The 22,390-nt window shown below is 37.6% G+C and overlaps 2 protein-coding genes across 2 annotated transcripts in view; both read left to right on the forward strand.

Annotated features, from left to right (window-relative positions):
• The window catches only part of LOC122141564, a 181,540-nt gene that overhangs the window by 111,680 nt on the left and 47,470 nt on the right, over positions 1-22,390 (forward strand). The window lies entirely within an intron of this gene.
• LOC122141565 (obscurin-like) overlaps positions 1-22,390 on the forward strand; it is a 43,556-nt gene that overhangs the window by 10,422 nt on the left and 10,744 nt on the right. Inside the window, exons 4-5 of the mRNA XM_042749345.1 lie at positions 4,879-5,166; positions 5,704-6,030. Coding sequence (XP_042605279.1) covers positions 4,879-5,166; positions 5,704-6,030 — 615 coding nt within the window. The remainder of the gene's footprint in view (positions 1-4,878; positions 5,167-5,703; positions 6,031-22,390) is intronic.

Here is a 22,390-nt window from a genome sequence, read left to right on the forward strand (position 1 = left end):
CACATGAAAAAAAAAATCAACAGATGAAAACTTCCTTTGTTGAATAAAACAAATCCCGAACACTCTTAAATTTTTTGTTGAATTTACAAACAAGGAAACAAATCTTCACTGTCAGGGATATTAGTCCCTAAAGAGAATTCCTCCAACATCAATTTTTCTTCATCCGTAAACACTTCTTTTAATTTATTCAGATAACGAGAAACTGAGCGAACAGATCGAATTCCAAGCTTTTCAATAAAAGTTTCTACATTCTGAAAAACAGGCCCAGTTAAACACAATAAATGTTTTAAAACATAAATTCCTGAGTCTTGTAAACTCCTACTTAATCCTGGTAGGAAATTAAGTGCAGAAACATCTAATCTTGCATTAAGTATCAAGGGTTCATTCAGTAACCAAAAAAACTGAGTGAAAATTTTCAATCCTTTGATTGTGAAAAAGATTCCAGATCTTAAAAAGATGTTGATAAAAAAAAACAGCAATTTCGAGAGATCCAAACACTGAGGGTCCATTAGGAAAAGAGATTTGTCCATTCAGAAGTTTCCAACAGTCTTAAGTAGGGCACAATTGATTGCTCTCCAACTCACATTCATCAGTCCATCAAGAAGTCTTTGTAAAAAATGCAGTCGGAAAGCTGCAATCCTGCTCTGTAATTGAATCAAACCCTGGCCTCCTTCTTCCTTACGTAGAAATAAAATACTCTGTGAAATCCAGTGAAGTTTGTCCCAAAAATTCAACAAAAGCAACTTGAATTTCGGCTATTAGATTCACAGGAGGATCAATACAAACCAGTCTGTGCCATAAAAAAAGAGGCAACCAAATTATTTACAATAAGTGTTCTACCCCTATAGGACATGTTGGGTAGAAGCCACTTCCATTTATCTAAACGTCCTTTAACTTTTTGAAATACACCATCCCAATTCTTTTGTAAACAAATTATCATCTCCCAAAAAACCCTAAATATTTCAAACTCCCCACCTATTCCAGCATAAACCTTCAGGAAGACTTGGGTTTTCCCTTCCTTCCAATCTCCTAATAAAAAACGCTTCACTTTTTTTCCAATTGACTTTTGCTGATGACCATTTTCCAAAATCCTCTATCAGTCTAGATAAAACATTTATATCACTTTGTTTGTCAATTACTATTATGAGATCATCAGCATAAGCTGATAAACAAAAATCAAATTCACATAAAGGTATCTTGAAACCATCTAAATTCTTCCTGATTTTTTGTAGAAGTCTGGGATTATATAACAAATTGCCATCCTCAGAACGTAGGGCATGAATTAAACGTTTCTGCCCATTTTTCTTCTCATGACCAAAGAAATACTTGGAAGGTGCATCCATCTGATCAATGTTTAAAAAATGAGCACGAACTAAAGCACCTTGTGCCTTAAACTCTAATAGCTCTTTAGGTTCAGCTTTTTTTCCTAAAACAAGTTTCCAGAAAATATTACTTTCACCCGAGGATTGATACAACTTTTGTAAAATCTATTAATTGTTTTTCACGAAATTCTACGGAACGATTTAAATTCTTTTGTAACATTTTGAGTATATTGTTGTGTGAATTGCTTTATTTGTACCTTTCCATAATCCCACCATTGCTGTAAGGATTTAAAAGACGTTTTCTTTTCCAAAAAAAAAATTAAACGATTCAATAAATAATTTATCATTTAAAAGACTCGGATTAAAATGCCAATAAGCACTTTTGGATTTCACTGAATTTAAAATAAACTTACAACCTACCATACTATGATCAGTAAAAGACAACGGCGTGATAAAACATTTGTTAAATAAATTTAAATGATGTTTAAATGCATAAAATCTATCTAATCTTGCCAGTGATATATAATTATCACGCATGTGGGCCCATGTGTATTGTTTTTCATTACCATTTATCATTCTCCAAATGTCACATAAATCTTATTTCTTAATCAGATGAATTAACCTCTTACGTGAAGCCATATGAGGTTCAACATGATTCCTGTCCATATCCAACTCAGTACAATTAAAATCACCGCCCAAAAATAGGAAAATCTTCAGAACCACAATCTTTTAATGTTACACAACGATTATCCAAAAAAAATAATCTTACTATAGGTGCCGTTGGAATATAAACACAAATAAAAACAAACAAACTTTTCATAAGAAGCTCTAACTTTTAACAGTCTACCTTTCACAACTTCAACTACATCATACGAAGTTGGTTTAAACTTTTTATTAAATAAAACAGCCACCCCACCACTTATATTTGAGTAATGACTTAGAACGGATAATCCACTAAATTCCTCCATCCAGTCAACCTCATTCTCCACACTACTATGAGTTTCCTGTAAAAAAGTTATGTCTATATTTTTCTGCTCAATTTCTTCAAAAATGTGCTCTCTTTTTTTCAAATTCCTTGCCCCATTAACATTCATAGATTCAATATGAATTTCATTCATAATAAAGGCAAAGAAAGAGAAAGAAACCAAAACGCCATAACAACAGGAAAAATTATTCCTTTTCTTCCACTTATACAACATCATTATTGTGAGGGATATTTATGTTCCTCACTATTTTCTTCAATCTATACGCAACTAAACACTAAAAATAAAAACTAACCACCGATCCACAAATTGTTTCAAACCACCAGGAAAATATTCTTGCACTTTTACACCTCTTTTATTTTTTGTTAACCTGAGAAACAATTTAATGTCTTCAAGTTAACTATGCGAAGTGATATGGTACTGTAAAGCGGTCACAGGTATGCTGCGAAAAAAAAAACATATAGTGAGTTTTGCCGCCTCTTTAACCTGATCCTCCGTGAGAGCAACCAAGGGGGACACAATCACAATTATCGCCTTGCCGGTAATTCGATAACAGTTTGACGATCGGAAACAGTTGATAAATTAAACTTTTCCCAAAACCTGTCGGTAGTAGGGCCACAACATCACCTCCATTCAAAATGTAAAACAAACACTATGCGAATAGCATCCTGTGTCTCCATGTCTGCTGTCGTTTTCGATTTCCCTAACCTAAACTACGATCTTACATTCGGCGCTTAGCATCTACGTCACGGCTCTCAGCCCGCCCTCTGTTCGTTGATTGGCCGGCTGTTTTGGAGCCGGAGGAAAACTGGGAGATAGGTCGCTATCTCAGACTGAGTACAGAAGCGAACTGAAATTGAGTGGAAGTACGAAGTCTGACGTATTGCTATAAATATACCTGTGGTATATGACTGCTTTTGTGCTCCAGGGTCACATATACATACAGTCGGCATCTAGTCATAGTTGGGGGGGCATGGCGAGGGTGGAGTCGGCGTGGGGGGGAAACACAGCGTACTTCATGTGTATTTGAATGACAAAAATGCACATATTGAGCGCTCATTCCCAGAGACGCGTAGAACTACTGTAGTCTCGTTCTGACACAAAACGAAGTTGTTACGTATCCTCACGCTTTTTTAAGTGGGTATATGGAAATCCTTGGCCTTTTCTAGTGGCTATACGGCGTATACCTGCGTATCACGTAGACTACACCTCTTAGCAGAAGCGTTTTCATGTGAGTTTAGGTTCGACACTAGGCTACATAGTTTTGCTTAAGGTAGAATAATAAGGCTAATTATATATGCATGCCACTTTCTGAAACAACCTTACACAGTTTTGATAACGTTAATAATGATCACAATGTTAACGTAGCCTGCCTGTGATGAAATGCCGACTGCACACATACACATGCTTAGTCTTGGGATTCCACAACTTCACTTGATCATCCTCACGCCTTATAGCTTGTAGCCATTTTGTCCTCCTTTCCGGTTCTGTATGTCTATTAGGAAGGATTTAGAACTTCAATTCATAATTTGTTAGTTTATTGGTGGTACAGCAAAACGACACAGCAACTCTTCGGCATGATTGTCCCGTGTATTTCAGTTGGCACCAAGGCAATGTTTTCCCCCACGGGCTAAATTCACATCACGTGACGGGGCGTTCCCAGACCAACCGTCTGTATGTATGGTGTGGTAATAGCACACTTCTTGAAGTATTATTATAGATATTATTCATCTATGTAAAATGTATGGGTTTTTATAGTGTTCATTATTGGTCTTTTATTCAGTTATTTATTTATTTTAGTGGTTGTTTTTAACTGTAAACCTTATTTTTTTGCACTGAAATGGGATTGCACATAACTTTGTTGTACTTTATGTATAAATTATTATTATTATTACTTTATTTTAAAGATTCTGTTTCTGATTCTAATGTTTGTTTGTTTTTGTTTTTTTGCATAAAAGAAAAATCGATAATATGGGCCTATAAAGGGTATTTTGCCTATTGCTATAACAGACTGGTTTTGTGCTCCAGGGTCACATATGGTGTGGTAATAGCACACTTTCTTGAAGTATTATTATAGATATTATTCATCTATGTAAAATGTATGGGCTGTGTGGTGTTCATTAAAGGAGTAGGAGTAGTGATTATTTACTCATCCCTAAAACATCCAAGATGAATATGAATTTCTTTCTTTTTACCAAAGAGAAATTAAGGTTTTTGAGGAAAACATTCCAATATAATAGAAGGTACTTTGATATCATTGCCTGATCATTTGCATTCAATGGAGAAAATCCTGGAATGTTTTCCTCAAGAACCTTAATTTCTGTTAATGAATTAAAGTCATATTCATCTTGGAAGGCATGAGGATGAGTAAATAATCAGGAAATGTTCATTTTGGGTTAATCTACTCCTTTACATCATGAATACAGACATATTTGACTACTCACAATCTTTATGATCTGGATAATTTTTTTTATTTTTATTTTTTTATTTTTTTTAATTTTTTTTACAGTCCTTTCCTGATTATTTGGCTCATAATGAACTGTTCACTTCAGTTGTGGCTGGTGTTTGTGCAGGTGTGGTGTCAAAGAAGAAAGGAGATTCAGTCACTCTACACAATGATGTTAAAACAAACCAACAGGAAGAGATTAGATGGTATTTTAATGACATCGTCATCGCTAAAATCACTGGCGATCTCAGTAAGATCTGCACTAATGTCCGGTGTAAAGAGAAATTCAAAGACAGACTGAAGCTGGAAGAGTTTGGCTCTCTAGCCATCATGAACATCACAGCTGAAGATGCTGGAGAATATAAACTAAAGATCAGTGACAGCCTCGTAGAGATCTTCAGTGTTTCTGTCGCTAGTGAGTATAATTTCATGATGATACTATAAAAATATATCTGTCTTTTATCTCATATGTGTCCGGTTCCATCTGCAGCCATTTACTTTCATCTACTTTCAAGTCAAGACATTTGTGCATAAACTGATCAGTGTACACTGAATGTGATGTGAGTCACTTTTAGTTTCTGCTGAATTAATAGAAATGTATAGAAAACATGTTATTTATGCGGGAGATTCAAACAATAAAAAAAAACATATTTGTGGAAAAATGTGACATTGTATCTTAACGTGGTGAAAAAGAGCACAATTATCTGAAGTATTAATATGTGTATTATTCATCTATGTAATGGTTTTATGATGATCAGTGGCCGTGTTTACACCTGGTCACTTCATGTGTTTTCTCTGATCGAAAGCTGTTTGATTGTGAAAAGACCAGGTGTAAATGATCTCTGAAATCTTTTTGAGACAGATTTGAACGTATTCATTCTTAACCACTTCAGGAGGGGCTTCCCTGTTGTTTTTTGTTTGACTTGTAATGAACTGTTGATTTCTTCTTCAGGTTATTCTGTTGATTCAGGCAAAGTATCAGTGAAGGAGGGATATTCAGTCACTTTACACACTGATGTTGAAACAAACCAACAAGAAAAGATTAGATGGTGTTTTAATGACATTATCATCGCTGTAATCAGTGGAGATCTCAGTTCTATCTGTACAGATGTTCAGTGTAATAATAAAGATGGTACTGAGAGATTCAGAGACAGACTGAAGCTGGATCATCAGACTGGATCTCTGACCATCAGAGACATCAGAACCACAGACTCTGGAGATTATACACTACAGATCAGGAGCAGCAGCATCCAGAGGAATGTCAGTGTTACTGTCACTGGTGAGTCATTATGTTTTATGTCTTAAATCACATCATTAAAGTGTTTTTGTGATATTTTTGCAGTGACATTCAGATGTGTTTTTCCTCTTTCATATGAATTCACATAGATATAGTTTACAGAATAGATAATTCCTTCAAAAACACATTGAAGTGAAATTTAATGTAACTACAAGTTTAGTTCAGTACAGGACAGGGCCGCGGCGTTAACTGCAAATCAGTCGCGTGTTAAAATCATTCGCGAAACTACCGCTAGGTGGCGCAAAGGGACGGATTGTGAACTGAATGTAATTGTAAAATGAAAGGAAGACGTAAAACAACAATAACATTATAATATACATCATAACATCCTTAAAAGCCATTAAAAATAGGATAGTCTTAGGCTACAGTCTACTCATCAAAAATATAAAGAAAGACCTTTACACAAAGGCCCTTATGCATGCTATTGTATTAAACAGTCATTACATATATAGGCATATATATATATATATATATATATATATATATATATATATATATATATATATACACACATGTTTTCATTTCAGTTCATTCTTGGTTAAAAAAAAATAAAAATAAAAAATCTTATCTTGTATTATAAAAAAATATTTGCAGAGCGAAATGAGAACGGTCCAGCATTTAGAAATAATTCTTATTAACTCTGTTATTATTCTTGATTTTTCAAACTGCTAACACTTTGCATTTTTTGAATTATGCCTTTACTGTGTGACCAAAAATTGTGACTTTGATCGCGCTGGTGCCTCACACGCACATATTCACTGGAAACAGCAGTCCTTCACAGAGCCATTCGCCGCGAGCAGCGAGACACTTTGGCATATTTTTGCTCATTATGGGTTTTTTTCGTCGATACTGAAACACGTGTGAAATCCAAAGCCTGTTTTAATGAATAAGAGTTTAGCTTCAAATGGGCAACATGTCTGGATTTGTCCCGAATGAGAGAGATAAGCCCAACCTTACAGGTCCTTCTCAAAAAATTATCATATTGTGAAAAAGTTCATTATTTTCCATAATGTAATGATAAAAATTTAACTTTCATATTATTTAGATTCATTGCACACCAAATCTGAAATATTTTCAGGGCTTTTATGTTTTAAATACTGATGATTTTGGCATACAGCTCATGAAAACCCAAAATTCCTATCTCAAAAAATTAGCATATTTCATCCAACCAATAAAAGAAAAGTGTTTTTAAATGACAAAAAGTCAACCTTCAAATAATTAATGTTCAGTTATGCACTCAATACTTGGTCGGGGAATCCTTTTGCAGAAATGACTGCTTCAATGCGGCGTGGCATGGAGGCAATCCGCCTGTGGCACTGCTGAGGTGTTATGGAGGCCCAGGATGCTTCGATAGCGGCAGTTAAGCTCATCCAGAGTGTTGGGTCTTGCGTCTCTCAACTTTATCTTCACAATATCCCACAGATTCTCTATGGGGTTCAGGTCAGGAGAGTTGGCAGGGCCAATTGAGCACAGTAATACCATGGTCAGTAAACCATTTACCAGTGGTTTTGGCACTGTGAGCAGGTGCCAGGTCGTGTGCTGAAAAACGAAAATCTTCATCTCCATAAAGCTTTTCAGCAGATAGATGCATGAAGTGCTCCAAAATCTCCTAATAGCTAGCTGCATTGACCCTGCCCTTGATAACACACAGTGGACCAACACCAGCAGCTGACACGGCACCCCAGACCATCACTGACTGTGGGTACTTGACACTGGACTTCAGGCAATTCCTTCTCCCCAGTCTTCCTCCAGACTCTGGCACCTTGATTTCCGAATGACATGCAAAATTTGCCTTCATCCGAAAAAAGTACTTTGGACCACTGAGCAACAGTCCAGTGCTGATCTCTGTAGCCCAGGTCAGGCGCTTCTGCCGCTCTTTCTGGTTCAAAAGCACACGCCTGTGCACGGTGGCTCTGGATGTTTCTACTCCAGACTCAGTCCACTGCTTCCGCAGGTCCCCCAAGGTCTGGAATCGGGCCTTCTCCACAATCTTCCTCAGGGTCCGGTCACCTCTTCTCGTTGTGCAGCATTTTTTGCCACACTTTTTCCTTCCCACAGACTTCCCACTGAGGTGCCCTTGATACAGCACTCTGGGACCAGCCTATTCGTTCAGAAATTTCCTTTCTGTGTCTTACCCTCTTGCTTGAGGGTGTCAATGATGGCCTTCTGGACAGCAGTCAGGTCGGCAGTCTTACCCATGATTGCGGTTTTGAGTAATGAACCAGGCTGGGAGTTTTTAAAAGCCTCAGGAATCTTTTGCAGGTGTTTAGAGTTAATTAATTAGTTGATTCAGATGATTAGGTTAATAGCTCGTTTAGAGAACCTTTTCATGATATGCTAATTTTTTGAGGTTTTCATGAGCTGTATGCCAAAATCATCAGTATTAAAACAATAAAAGACCTGAAATATTTCAGTTGGTGTGCAATGAATCTAAAATCTATATGAAAGTTTATATTTTTATCATTACATTATGGAAAATAATGAACTTTTTCACAATATGCTAATTTTTTGAGAAGGACCTGTATGTATCGCTTTAAATTTTTTTTTTTTTTTTTTTTTTTTTGTTTGTTTATACGCCTATATTATTATATACTGCAATTATATTTATCCATTATAATTATATATTTGTAATTCTTGTTCTGTTCTGATACATTTGTTAAATTTAAAGGATTTGTTGTATAGTGAAGGGAACTAAATATATCCTGTTGGTACATAAGCCTATAGCATTATTAGGCCTGCCGTGATTATTTCTGAATGTAATAAAATGCAACTCTCACAAACTTATTTTTTTTTAGCGTGTTAAAAAAAAAAAAAAAAAAAAAAACATGCAGCAAACGAAAATAGGCGATTAATCGGTTAAAATGTGTTATTGTGGGTTAACAAATTTACATTATATACTTAGGAACAGCGTATGGGCCAAATCTAGGCTATGTTATTAACTATTACAAGTTTCGTGTATGTTTTTATCCAGCTTTATTTTTCCATTGCATCTGAAAATGACTTTGTGCATCACATTCACTTCGCGCTCAATCTGCCTCTCGCGTTGCTCAGCTGTGGACCATTTCAAAATGTTTGATATAAAGGTTGCTGTCACATTTTATACAGGAATTGTTCATTTAAAAAAAGAAAAGTCAAAATATATTGATAGTTTCATGCTAACATGCAGTCAAGGTCTTCCAATACTATACAAGATACAGGTTCATTTAGACTATTTAACATGCACTGTGACATTTTACTGTTTCAACTTATAAACTCCTTGAGATTTTAAAGTCAGTTTAATAGTATTGAAATTCAAGTTGAATCTAGTATAAAAAAGGTTTTAATTGCTTAAATTATTTCTATGAATTAATAAGTTAGCATGACTTTTCCATCATAGCATTTTTGAGCTGTATTCCTTTTCTGAAACCAAGCACCCACTTTTTTTCTTTTTTAAAAACTATTAATCGCTCGCTTATCTCCTATAACCTCTTTTTTTTTTTTCAAGGAAGGTGCCACCGTCAGGGAGTCAAAAGATAATAACACCATCATTAGAGTTGCCAATTAACTTCAGAAATGGAAAATAAGGGCTAATAGAGGTTCTTTCTTTTATTATTTATTTATAATGTTTATTCTTGAAAAAAAGAAGTATTTATTCTGTAATAAAATAAGGGACGATCCAAATATTTGTAATGTACAATAATATAGGCCTTGTAATGTATATAATATACGTTTCGCTAGATAAGATCCTATTCCTCAGCTGGGATCGTGCAGAGTCCTTTGAAACTGCATTGATTTGGACTTCAACATTTTGGTTGTAGTTGAAGTCCATTGTGTGGAGAAAAATCCTGAAATGTTTTCCTCAAAAAGCTTAATTTTTTTTCAACTGAAGAAAGAAAGACATGAACATCTTGGATGGCATTGGGGTGAGTAAATTATCAGGAAATTTTCATTTTGAGGTGAACTAATCCTTTAAGTGTTATATAAATCTGGAGAACCCTTACTAAAATTAACCATGTTTGCTACACTAACCAAATGGTAATACATTATTGTAATCAATCCACCACAAAAACATGGTTTCTACACTTTTACTATAGTAAAAACCATGGTTAATTTAGCAAAGGACCATGGGAACGTGTCCTTAAAAGAACAGCTCATCCAAAAATTTGTTCTCTCATTATTTTCTCACCCTCAAGTTGTTCCAAAACTGTATGAATTTCTATGTGAATCCTTAATTAAGATATCTTGAGAAAAGCCTTCATTGTTTTGTTTTTTCCATACAATGGGTTCCAATATTGCCAAATTTCCAACGTTCTCACATAACACATAAATCATACAAAAATTAGAAAATACTTTCATTTTGAAAGGACATTTAATTTTGGGTCAGCTAGACCTGCAAACTCAAGAAGACAGGTAAAATACTGTTACAAACCTCACTGTTAGTCTAGGGGTTAAATGAAGTCGTAACAAAATGTAAATAAATAAAAAGTCTGACGGTCACATCAATCCCCTGATCCAGAAAAGCATAGCCACTAAATTAAGCAAATAAACTTAATTTATTAATAACAAAAGGAAGCAATCTTCAGGAGAGGGCCAGGCCAACATAACAAACAAAAAACCCTCTAGCTAAACACAAAGAACTCTAAATAACCTTAACTAAAACAAAAGAAAATAAATGACAGAGTCTTACCTATCTCCCTGTCTACCATAAACATAAACAAAATTTTATATCCAAAACAAATGGCACCCTCTCCCTACCGCTTCCTAAGAAAGACAAACAAAGGTATTTACATAAATTAGAAAAATAACACACGAAAGAATCATAAACACACCCACCATAACGTTCACACACACTCTCATAGTTTGTAAGTAACAAGTTAATTCACAAAGTTCAGAGATAATAAAGACCACACTTGGTCCCACTGAGATACACAAAAATAACCCCCATCTGGATCAGGACAAAGAGTGAGCGCGTAGCCGTCAGTCCTCCAACATTATTTCTTTGCCGTCTTATACACCTTGGATCTCTGTAGCATTCACTCAGTACTGATGAATGATGGACATCAGCTGAAATCCAATTAGCGATCTATAACAGAGAGAGACAGAAAGAGCAGGAGAAGAAAACATGCAATGTCTAACTTGCCCAGTAGGTGAAATCACTCTCCCAAGAGCGCACAATTCACAAATACGTCCACAGGACGTAACAATACTGTCAGGAGGGTTTGAATCAGTGTGCCTTTCAGCAGAGTTAACATGTTCTGCCTCTAATTCATGTGTATATGGCAATATCGAGCGGCAACCTCCTGCTCTCTCTCGTGAAGCCAATAAGGAAGTGACTAAAACTGCAATTCATCGACTGCCGCTTGAGGCTGGCTGCAAAAGGGAGTGCAAAATGGCAAGACTCCCCATGTTAAAATGCCCCACCTTTACAGCAGAAAAAACATGTTTACAGCCTGGTGCAAAAAATGATTTTTGGTCTATAATAGCTAATTTTTCTCTTCATGTCAACTGTGAGGGGGGTGATTTTTTTTATAACTCATCCGTTTAAATTATATTAAGCCTTAAAGTTCTGCATAATTAAGGGCGTGGCCACTTGAGTGACAGGTGGATTTTCCTTTTAAAAATCCCTTGCGCTAGAGGTGGGCGTGTTTTCAGCAACCAGCTCCTGCCTTTTTGCCCATTTTCGATTTTCCGGGAGAATTGCGCGGTGACGCGCTGCCAAGATGGCGACGGCCCGCTCTGCACACTTTGAGCTTCAAAACCGCTCTTCTGGAGTCTATGGGTGACGTTACGGACACTACGTCCATATTTTTTCACAGTCTATGGGCAATACTCACGCATCTGAAGATCGTGTGGCTGGATAATATTTGTTCATAGAATTCCTGGATCAGGAGGGAAACACACACATACACAGGAATATTAGCTATTTGTTTTTTACTTACTAACAGACTAAACTAAAATTTGTTGTCCATATTCCGTGTTTGTTCTTCATTTACATCCCGCAGCTCGCTCAAAATAAAAATGTAGCAGTCCGATGTAAAACAATCCATGTTTAAAGAATGTAAAAAGCCACAGAACCGAAGTTGTACTGAAGATCCCGAGCAGCCAGCAGCACACACCCACTCACTCCAACTGACGTATATTCAAACTTGAACTGTGAAGGCGCGCATAACTGTCATTGGCCAGATTCTGGATGACACTCAGAATAACCAATCATGCTCAAAAACACTCTGAGAGACAGCCAATAGTGTGGAAACATTGCAATTACAGGAAAAGATTACATATTTTAAAAGAAAGAAAAAAGATAGAAAAAATATACATGTGCTATTTATCTACTTGTATTTATAGGCTGGCTGTTATATTTAATCAATTGGTTAAATTGTGTTTTCATTGAAGTGCATGATTAAAAATTAAAATTATGGTAATTTATATACCATAGGCTGTATAATAAAATATATTTACCATATTTACCACACCATTGGCATAATTATATACAAGTTATAACATGTACCTCAGGTTTGACAGGCAAGGCTTAAGCCTGTAGTCTCAGACTAAAATGCATGTTTGAGCTGTTTTACCTGAAAGCAACTTGCACTGACATATTTTTTAAAATAAAGTGCCATTGTTTTGTCTCAAGATTTTTTTTTTTTTTTTTTTTTTTTTTTTTATCTAAGGCACATTTTTAAAAGCTAATCACATGCCCTAATAGAACTTCTATGGAAGTTCTAATCCTGGCTTAATCTAAACTCTGTCTGTGAAACCGGGTCTGGGTTAAGGTTAACCCTAACCCTTGTCTACAGATTTTTATTTAACAGCATGGATCCTCTAAGGTGTTGACTGCAGTGGTTATGCCTTTTAGCATTGATACAAGACACAGATCTTCTCACTGTGACACGTTTGTAATGTATTTTAGCAAAGATTGTTTGTATGGATTGTCCCTATAAGATAGAGCTATTGGTGCATTCAAGTCATGTCATAAAGATTGTATTTACGAGTTGACCACACATGAATGCCACCACAATGATGAAAATATGAGTAGGAAGCTGAGGATTTTCTTTAAGCCCCAATCTTTAAGAGTTATGAGTGTTGGTCAGTGAGAAACATTGTGGAATATAGGTATTTAGCAGTGACATTATCAGGCTTTTCTATTTAAAATAAAGTAAGCTAAGGGTTGTACAAAATATGATAGCATTATAATATAACAATATAGGTTAAAACTTTCAAGCATGTTGCTGCTCTTTTCAGTCTTGTTTGACTAAATCATGTCTGGACGATTGCAAAGCTTCCGTGGCTTTTAAATGTTACTTTAGTCAGCTTTCTTGGAATGGAAGTGCTTTTACTTTCTGTGACATCAATGATTGTGTGTGTGGCCAGAAGCACACGGGCAAACGCACTGAAAGTTTCAATCTGGAGAGCAAAGATGAAAGAGACTATGAAATTGTTTAATGCCAATGACTAAAAGTTTGCTAAAATTTGATATATCGACAATTACAGAGTTTATAAGTAAAAAATACAATTAAATGTAAAACTAAAAATATTTACTTTAAAATGCAAAGAAAATATGTTAGATTGTTTAGTATGGATATAAACCTTTAATATAATGAGCTACACATTTAATTACAAATTTTTATTGTAATTTTACACAATTTTGTATGTAATTTAAGAAAACAGAAAAAATACTGTATAAATAGAGTAATTGTGAGGATTACTGTAATTTATCATTAATGATATAATCCGTAAATTAACAGTCAATTAATTAATTTACAGATATGTTTGTCATTTTACGCGAGTTGTTGAATATTAATTTAAAATAACAGAAATATACTCTAAAAATGTTTTGAGTTATTTACTGTACATTAGGATTTTTTTTTTTTACAGTGTTATATCTAATATATACTCATTTTTCTCATCAGCTAGTTTTAACTGTTTTAACTCATCATCCACAGTTCTTTTCATGTTGTGTAGTTTGTTTGTTGTTTTCAAGCAAAAAACGCCTCCTCCAGCAGCTGTTGTCGTTGGCTTTGTGTTTCAGGTGTTGGTCTGCTACTGCTTAACGAGGATGAACCAATGAAGACAAAGATCAGTGAATGGAGGGGAGAACCTCCTGTTAACTTTAAGACACTCATGTAATAAACCCAAAACCAGACATTTTAATGTGGCATTTTAATGCAAACCGACGCATCGCTGTAATAATCACTGGGATCAAGATTAAAATCTCTGTAAGATGTTCAGTGTGAATATTTCAGAAGGAGAGAGATTCAGAGACAGACTGAAGCTGGACAATCAGACTGGATCCTCTGACCCATCACAAACCCACCAGCTACCACAGACTTTTTGGTTTCTGGATAAATCTACAGATCATCACCAACATGTTCAATCCGCGTCCACAGTGTAAAGAGGCTTCAATGTTACTGTCACTAGTGAGTATCATTTTAGTCATTCAGGTGAACTTTCCCTTGAGCAGTTTTACACTCCAGTTTGAAATGTTAAATCAACCCACGTAAATGTTTTCATTGCGGTTGACTTAAAAAAAAAAGTGATTAATAACTGACGGTTTAGACAGATTGGACATTGATCTTAAGCTTGGAGTGGTAACCATGCCTTCTTCCTGTTCCTTTCACATCAGTGTTATCATATTAGTCACCAGATTATCCAGGGTTGTCCCGTTATAATAATGACTCTATGTTCCTCAGCTCACCAGAAACAGGAATATATTCTGCTGTTTCTGCTGTTTTTGGGTGTTCTGTGGTTGCAACTGCTGGTTTAATTTACTCTTGCAAGTCCAATTCAAGAAGGCCAATGTGAGTGTTACATACAGCTGATTATAACAAGATGGAAATTTGAGATTCTGTGTGTGTGGAAATACCAATCTTTCTTTTTTTTTACACCCCAGTTAACCAAAGTATTGTGTTGTTTAATAAATCTGACGTTATTATTTTTCTAACAGACATCAGAACGCAGACAAAGTCCATCAGGTGAGATACAATGTGAACTGAATCTGTCTGTCTGGAAAATAAAAACTAAAATAAAATAAGTATTGCTTAGAAACACCAATCATTTTTTTTCTAGAAACTCCACAGTAATAACTGACCCTCTTTTAGACAGCACTGCTTCATGCGTTGTTACACTTTAGTATTAAAAACAGTGGTGTGATTAAATGTTCCGATGTTATAAAACAGTTGGTTATTTATTACATTTTACAATTTATATTTACCATAAGGTGTTTACGAATGGTCAAAAAAAGGTAATAAAAATTATTCACCTTGTAATATTACAAAAAAAAAATAAACGAACATTTTATGTCAGTGACCATATAGTAGGCCTTTCGGGGCTATATTACTCCAAAACCAATAAACCATTGAAATATTTAGTAGTACTTAGACGTAATATTTATTTATCTGTTTGTTATTGTTTTCTCTGTTTTTCTAGCAGGTGCCCCAACGGTTGTCTTGAAGACCTCATACCTCCCAAGATTTTGATCTGACCGCTGTAGAGACAAACACTCCTCATGCATCGTCATCAAAATCCAGACTGAGTCTGAGGCACCCAGTGAGGACATTAACATAACCCTGTTTTTTATTTTGATATTTTGATTGAAAAGAAACATGGAGAGGAGTTGTGAAACGAGAGCAGTGGATAAAGCTATCATTTACCTCAAGACAAGAAATAGCTTATTATAGATATATCTTATTATATTACCAGATTTAGATTCAGCAGTCTGTACTAAAAACTACCAGTGGTAAGGTCCACGCACCTGTCCAAGGAAGGTATCCGGTGTTGGCTGAAGGTTTCTTGCGTGTTTTCGGTCCAGTTATCAGCGCGCAAGAGTGGGTATTCAATTTATAATGCCAAATTCTAATATGACGACCCATTTTAATATTGGTCATCTGAACGCAGCTCCATTTTAGTATGACCTCGAATTTAGGTTGAAAAGGCAAATTGGTTTGATTGTCTGTCTCTAATTATTATTATTATTATTATTTTGACCATGGATTATTGCCTAGTTAACTCTTTGACTTCTATATTTACTCGTTTTCATTACAGGTGGAATCTACTCTCGTCGCTCAGGGTGCCCCTCCCGACGGCCGTTCCCTTCTACTGTGCCCCCCGATCACAAACTCGCCAGATCCTAAACAGTACAGTCAAGAGTTTCATGAACTACTACTATTTTATAGGTTACCCACTACTTACCATATTTGAATAAGTATTTTCATTTAAGTCCCCCTCAGTTACCCATGTACAACTTAGTTAAAGCTCACCACACTAATCAGACGGGTTAGGCTAGCACTATCGTCTAGCCCCCCCGATAGTCATGTCTATAACTACGTACACACTTACTTAACATAAAGCTGAGAAAATAATCATAAGAGGTTAATGCTAGTACTCTTTTTTGTCTAGCCCACGCATAGGTTTAAGATCAACCTACACGTAACAACTTAAATCAAGCTCAACACAATAATCAGCGGTTACTGCTAGCACATTGTCTGTCTAGCCCTCTCCTGACAGTTATATATAACTACGGTACAACTTAATTAAAGCTGGCAGACCCAATAACCATTGGTCTATTCGACCAGTGCTCTGACTAGCCCCCCATAGTTACTGCAACTGAGTACAAATCTGTAGCCTACAGTCAAGCGGTTAGTCAGAAATCTAAAACACGCAACCGGCATGAGCCCTATGCACTTCATCTAGCCTTGAGTTGTTTAGTATGCACTTAACCCTGGACACAGATTTGCACGCGGAAAATCCAAATAGCCTTCACTTAATTACTTGAGGAAACAATTTCAGAGTAACTCAAATGTAACTATTTATTATCAGTCAGGTAAGTATTATGCCCATTACTGACAGAGCCATTTCAGAGACTATCAAACTCAATACAAGGTACATCAAATTCTCAACAGTTGAATCTAAGAGTAAAAGATGCATACCCGCAGTTATTTGAGAAAAATACATAAATACATTGTAGGGAGTGTGTGGACACCCCCCCCCAGTTACATGCTAACAGGCTCATTCTGGCTACAGAAAGGCCCTGATCCTTTTGCTGCATCCTTTTAAATACCTCAGACCAAGACAAAAATGCCCCGAGATGGAGACAGTAACTACGACTATAGAATTTGCATTAACTCAGGTCCCAAGCCTGGTTGCGTTTTACAACTCAATGGGAACAGGAGGTAATTTTATCATGGAGGACCCTGGGAAGGGTGCACTCCATTACCAGTAGCAAAATATCTCTTAACTCTTAGGATCTGTTATTACTTTTAATCAACTTTTGTAAGATTTGAGGACCATCTGTACTCATTTGCCCTCGAGACATTTTTCAAATGATACCAGACCATGACATGTTAGTTCACAGATTTTGACATTGACCATTTTCATGTAATCATCCTTGAGCAGATTGATGAAGGGCGCCCTTGTCCACCACGCGACGACGGGGCCCTTACCCCCCCCCAATCCGATCTTTTTTCCTTCCCTCCGTTCTCAGAGAAATATACCGACGTCCCCACCACGCAACCGCCGCACCAAACAATGTTGTACTGCCTTCCATCTACTATGCCAGACGTAATGTGGCAAGCTGTAATGCCGGACCACAGATGATACACTAAAACGGAGAAGAGGATTCGGACTATGCTCATAAACCCTGCCGCCTATTTGGTGCGCGTGATGGGTCAACTAAACGAAGAATTTCTGGGAACCAATACATCTTATGGTAATCTTGTTGTTAATCGTTAGTGTAATAAAAAGTCACATCGTGTCAAGTGTTTTGTATGTAATCTTGATTTGATAAGTGAGTAAGAGGGTCCCTGAATGGGTGGGGGGGAGTCATGCGGGCTTGATGAGTAATTAGCTTTCAGACACCCATATTTTCTGTTTCGGTCAAGACGACTAAAACGAAAAGCGGCGTTTTCAGACGGTATCCATATTGGGGACCCACGGTTCTACACCACAAAATAGAGGTTCACACCTCTACCGAACATAAGAGGACCCTCACCGTGCTGGACAATCAAGCCTAATCACGATACAAAAAACTTTGTGCTTTTCAACAGCATGCGCCCGCCTATCCGTGTGGACCGCGCCGACGGCCTAACAGTACCGCAAGGAAGGATGGCAACTGGAAGGGATTCGATCGTGAAACAACCTAGCTCAGAATGCATGATAGTTTCTACCATGTGGTCATTCCGCCCACTCTGGTGGTGATGTCATCGAAGATGCCCGACGCTTAGTATTGTGATTGTGCTGTGTGTCGCAGGAGTACTCTCCAAAGTATCGGCCATTTCGGCTTCTCATGGAACCTCTTAATCTCTCAGGCATGAACATCTAATGCTATACGATACTTAACCACTGGCAGTACTGTGTGACAAAAAAGTCAAGACTAGACAATGTCACGTTTTAATTTCACTAACCATTTTCACTGCTTCTTATTTGTTTTCCCTAACGAATTTTGCATATGAAGAATATATACAGGAAACATTGGAACATTCGATTCTTGTAAACAAGGAATCATGATGACTCAGGTCAACCCCATGCAGCACGACGACTAAATTTGCTTGATTTGCTTTACTAAAATTAAAAAATAATAAAACTTAACCAACCCAACACAAGGTACGAGGACTGAATAAATACAATAAAAAACTTAAAAGAATCTAAATCAAATTAAAAACCTCGCATTTAAAATTTTGACTAAATTAAAATAGCTGATCCAAAACTGCAAGCTTTGACCACTGCAATACCCTTTGGTCACCATTTTGGTATTCACCTTTCATATACTGCCATCTCTGCATTGTGGGTTTTGTTTGCTAAGCGAGGTCTATGACTAACAACTGGGCCCAACGACAAGTGCGAACATAACCCCCAAACCTTGTAGTGTACAGTCAAACATACACGCAGCTTCCGCTGAACTTGAGTTGGGCTACTCCGCACTGTCACATCCATTTACATATTGTGACATTACTTAACCAATATAGTTGGTCTTGACAATAATGAAGTTTGTTGCCTAGCCACTGCACTGAATACACTGCCAATACTTCTCTGCCAACATGCACGTTACACTACACACTGACGCGTTTGTCAGCAGGAATCTTTGTTTATAATGTGATGACCACGCCCTCTTGTATGTGTGTGCTGTGTGTGGCCGGTCACAAGATTTTTGTGCAGCTCTAAAGTCTTCAAATCCTCCTTGCCATGGTGTTTGCGATTCCATGACGCACGTAATGGCAAACCCAGATATATGCTTTATCTTCACACAAGGAGTTCCTATTTCTCCGGCATAGAACGTTCCATGGAATTACTGATATGCCTATATCCCACCCACGTTGCACTTTTGACTTTATACACTAGTCACCAGATGTTTGCCTAACTAGGTTACCCTGTGATGTCTTCATTTGTTAAAAGTTATACTTGCCTGTTTTCCTCAATTGTTTTTTCTGTTTTTCCTTTTGTAACTAACGCTTCTTTTAGTGCTTTTTTTAGCTGGAGTGTCATAAGTACAGTGAGATTTAGTCAGGGGAAATGATTATCTATTCGGTTCGCTCGTCGTCTTTTTGTAAACTCTGCAGGTTCATGTCCTCGATTTAGTACAGCTCGATTTACCAGCGTCTGTCACCCCGCCATCCCCACAAAAGTCAGGTCTTCTTGTGTCATCCACCTCAGAAAAAACCACGTGCAAACCATTCTCTGGTCCCGCTTTGTGCACTCCTCATCGTAGGGCAATATTACGCGGCTAGCAAACTATAACTCCTCTTTTGTACCATTCCCCTGTTCTCGACAGTTCTGTAATTGCAAGATCCTGCAGCGGTCGACAGCTAAGGACAACACATGTGCTCTTGCACTACGCCCTGCTCAGGTACCCAGTGGATACTCGACTTTTGCGTCGCACACTCAGGCGTATGTGCGATAGATCGCCGATTCCACCTAACGATCCAAGGACCCACACACCATACATAAAACCCAAAAACAGGGGTCACAATCGCGTAACGGAAAGCTTTCACTAAGTAACGTGCTTCGTTTATCGAAGAAACAGACCCGGAGAGAAGGGCAGACCATCGCTAGGCGCAACGCCTCGTGAGATAGGATCGTAAGAATGCAGAAGCGCACTGATCAATTGTTATAAGGACCTGACACTGGCCCGGTGACTAATTCGTGTCCAGACGAAACGCGTCAATATTTAGTGCCCTCAAACGCTATACTCCCAAAGCCCCAACAAACGACCACAACTAATATATAGATATTAGACGGTATACGAGTATATATGATTACATTGATAAATTAGCTAGGATTAGAAAATAGGTACAATACAAAGGGGATGTACAAAAACAACACGCTATTCACAAACATAAATTTCAATGTTCAAGGCCCAGTTGAAAACAAAAAAAAGAAATTGCGACTCTGATTTGATATACATGACGGCAGATACCAATACATAGATCTCGACCAACCCGAAATGTAAATCGTTTCTGCATTACCTTTACAGGTTCCTTCGTGAGAGCGAGTTTTAATTACGGTGCTCTAATGGGCTCAATTTTTCACTGTATTTGGTGGGTCACCGGGGCTCCCGTCGAACTAGTGCAAATCTAGGTCACGGGCAAAAGTAAGAAAGGAAACTCATGCCAAATTTGAACGCCTCCTCCCAGAACCTCATACACCGCCACACAGATTAGACGCCAAAAAACAAACCAAAAAAAAAAAAATACAGTAACTTGCAAACCCGACGGCCTGGCTACGATGGCAGTAGAACACGACCGTTCCATGGTACTAGCCGACCGACTCAAAGTGACGTAGAGCACAATTTGGGCTGACGTGCGCACAAGAAACATACGTGTAAATAATCATGCAAAACATTTACCTTTATTCTTGTATATTTTTAACCTTCCTCGTTCTTTTGCTCTGCGCTCACACTTTTCACGGCACCAGAGTCCGGAAACACATACCTTTTTATGTGACACTGGCTTATCACTTTATAACGTAACTGACGCACTTTCGCGGCTATGCCCCGTCGCGAACATTGTTCAATACACGCGAAAGGCAATGTTACGATGCACCGCAAATTCTGCAGACACAGCAGCCACGTTGTCAGCAGCACCAATTATGTTTTTTTTTTTCTTTTTTGTCTTGAGTATCCATTTATTTCTCATTACTTCAGTCATGTCATTACATACTCTTTCTATCATTCCCAGTTATCAATTATGATCGTTAAGGTTACTCTTAATCTGTAAAAAAACCAACAAGAAAAAAATAACAAATCAAACACAACGATGGCGTCGGAGAGTGGCACGCCGCCTGGTAGCCAAATGGCCAGAGCGCCCAAGCAGGCCCGCTTAGTCTTCGCTTATGCCTCGGGCAGGTTCCGTGTATCGGAAAGTTGTTCATGATTGCTCGTATAAGAACACCATATTGTAGGACCGGAACTTTGGTCCACTGGCAGCACAGGCTGTCATTATTGGTATTGTCGGTTTACGCGTTCAATTTATTGGTTTATTTTATAGTAAGAAGGAGTTGAGTTTTTTTGCTGTTAGTAATGTTATGTCCATGTATTCAATGTCACATAGGTTAATTTGGTATCATTTTGGGTTTCATTATAGCCCTCGTTATTAGTACAATGGTGACCAGTCACGCTCGGATGAGAGTCGGCAAGTCCGCATTGTTGATCTCGGCCGTCATCAGGAGGTTCAGAGGATTGGGGATTGTACGATGGAGTGCTTGTGACTTATCGCTCTTTGCCCTGCCCGGGAACTTGGTGTTGGAATTCCTTGACGTTCATAATTTCTCTTAACAAGAGGCTGAGTAGACGGATCCCCATTGAGTTTTGCAGCAGGTCGTGTTGCTGCTAGTTTGGCTTTACATAATCTCTGCTTCGTTACTACCAGAGAACACAGTCACGGATCCTGGCCACAGTGGGTTAGCTTCTGGGTTTTGTATGGGAGCGCGAGTGTGTCCGCTCTGCAACCGCGAGCTCGAAAAGCCTAAAATCGTGACGTGTAGGTGCTAGCACCCTGCTAGCCGTTTATAGATTAACAGTTTAGGCGCTTAGCGCTTCCTTAGCAATCACCCCGTGTTTGTAAAGACATCAACTGTCTAAGTTGGGACCAGTATTTAGCAGTTTAAAGATAAAGAACCGAACTATCGAGTGAACAATGTAAGTTAAATCAAAAAGATCAGTGATATCTGTTCAAGCGTTGAGAAATTGAAAATCGTATGACAACCAGTAGGATAGGAGGTTGTCGTGCTATAAAGGACATCATCAAACTCGTCAAAACCAGTGTAGTCCAAGATAGAAGGAGAAGCGGCGGTCCTCCTCAACCAGGTCTGGAGAGATTTATAAAGTCCAAGATCGGAACAATGCACGCATCCTGGAAGAATAAAACGCGCAACA

Source organism: Cyprinus carpio, chromosome B22 (genome assembly GCF_018340385.1).
Source record: "Cyprinus carpio isolate SPL01 chromosome B22, ASM1834038v1, whole genome shotgun sequence".
Lineage (NCBI taxonomy): Eukaryota > Metazoa > Chordata > Actinopteri > Cypriniformes > Cyprinidae > Cyprinus > Cyprinus carpio.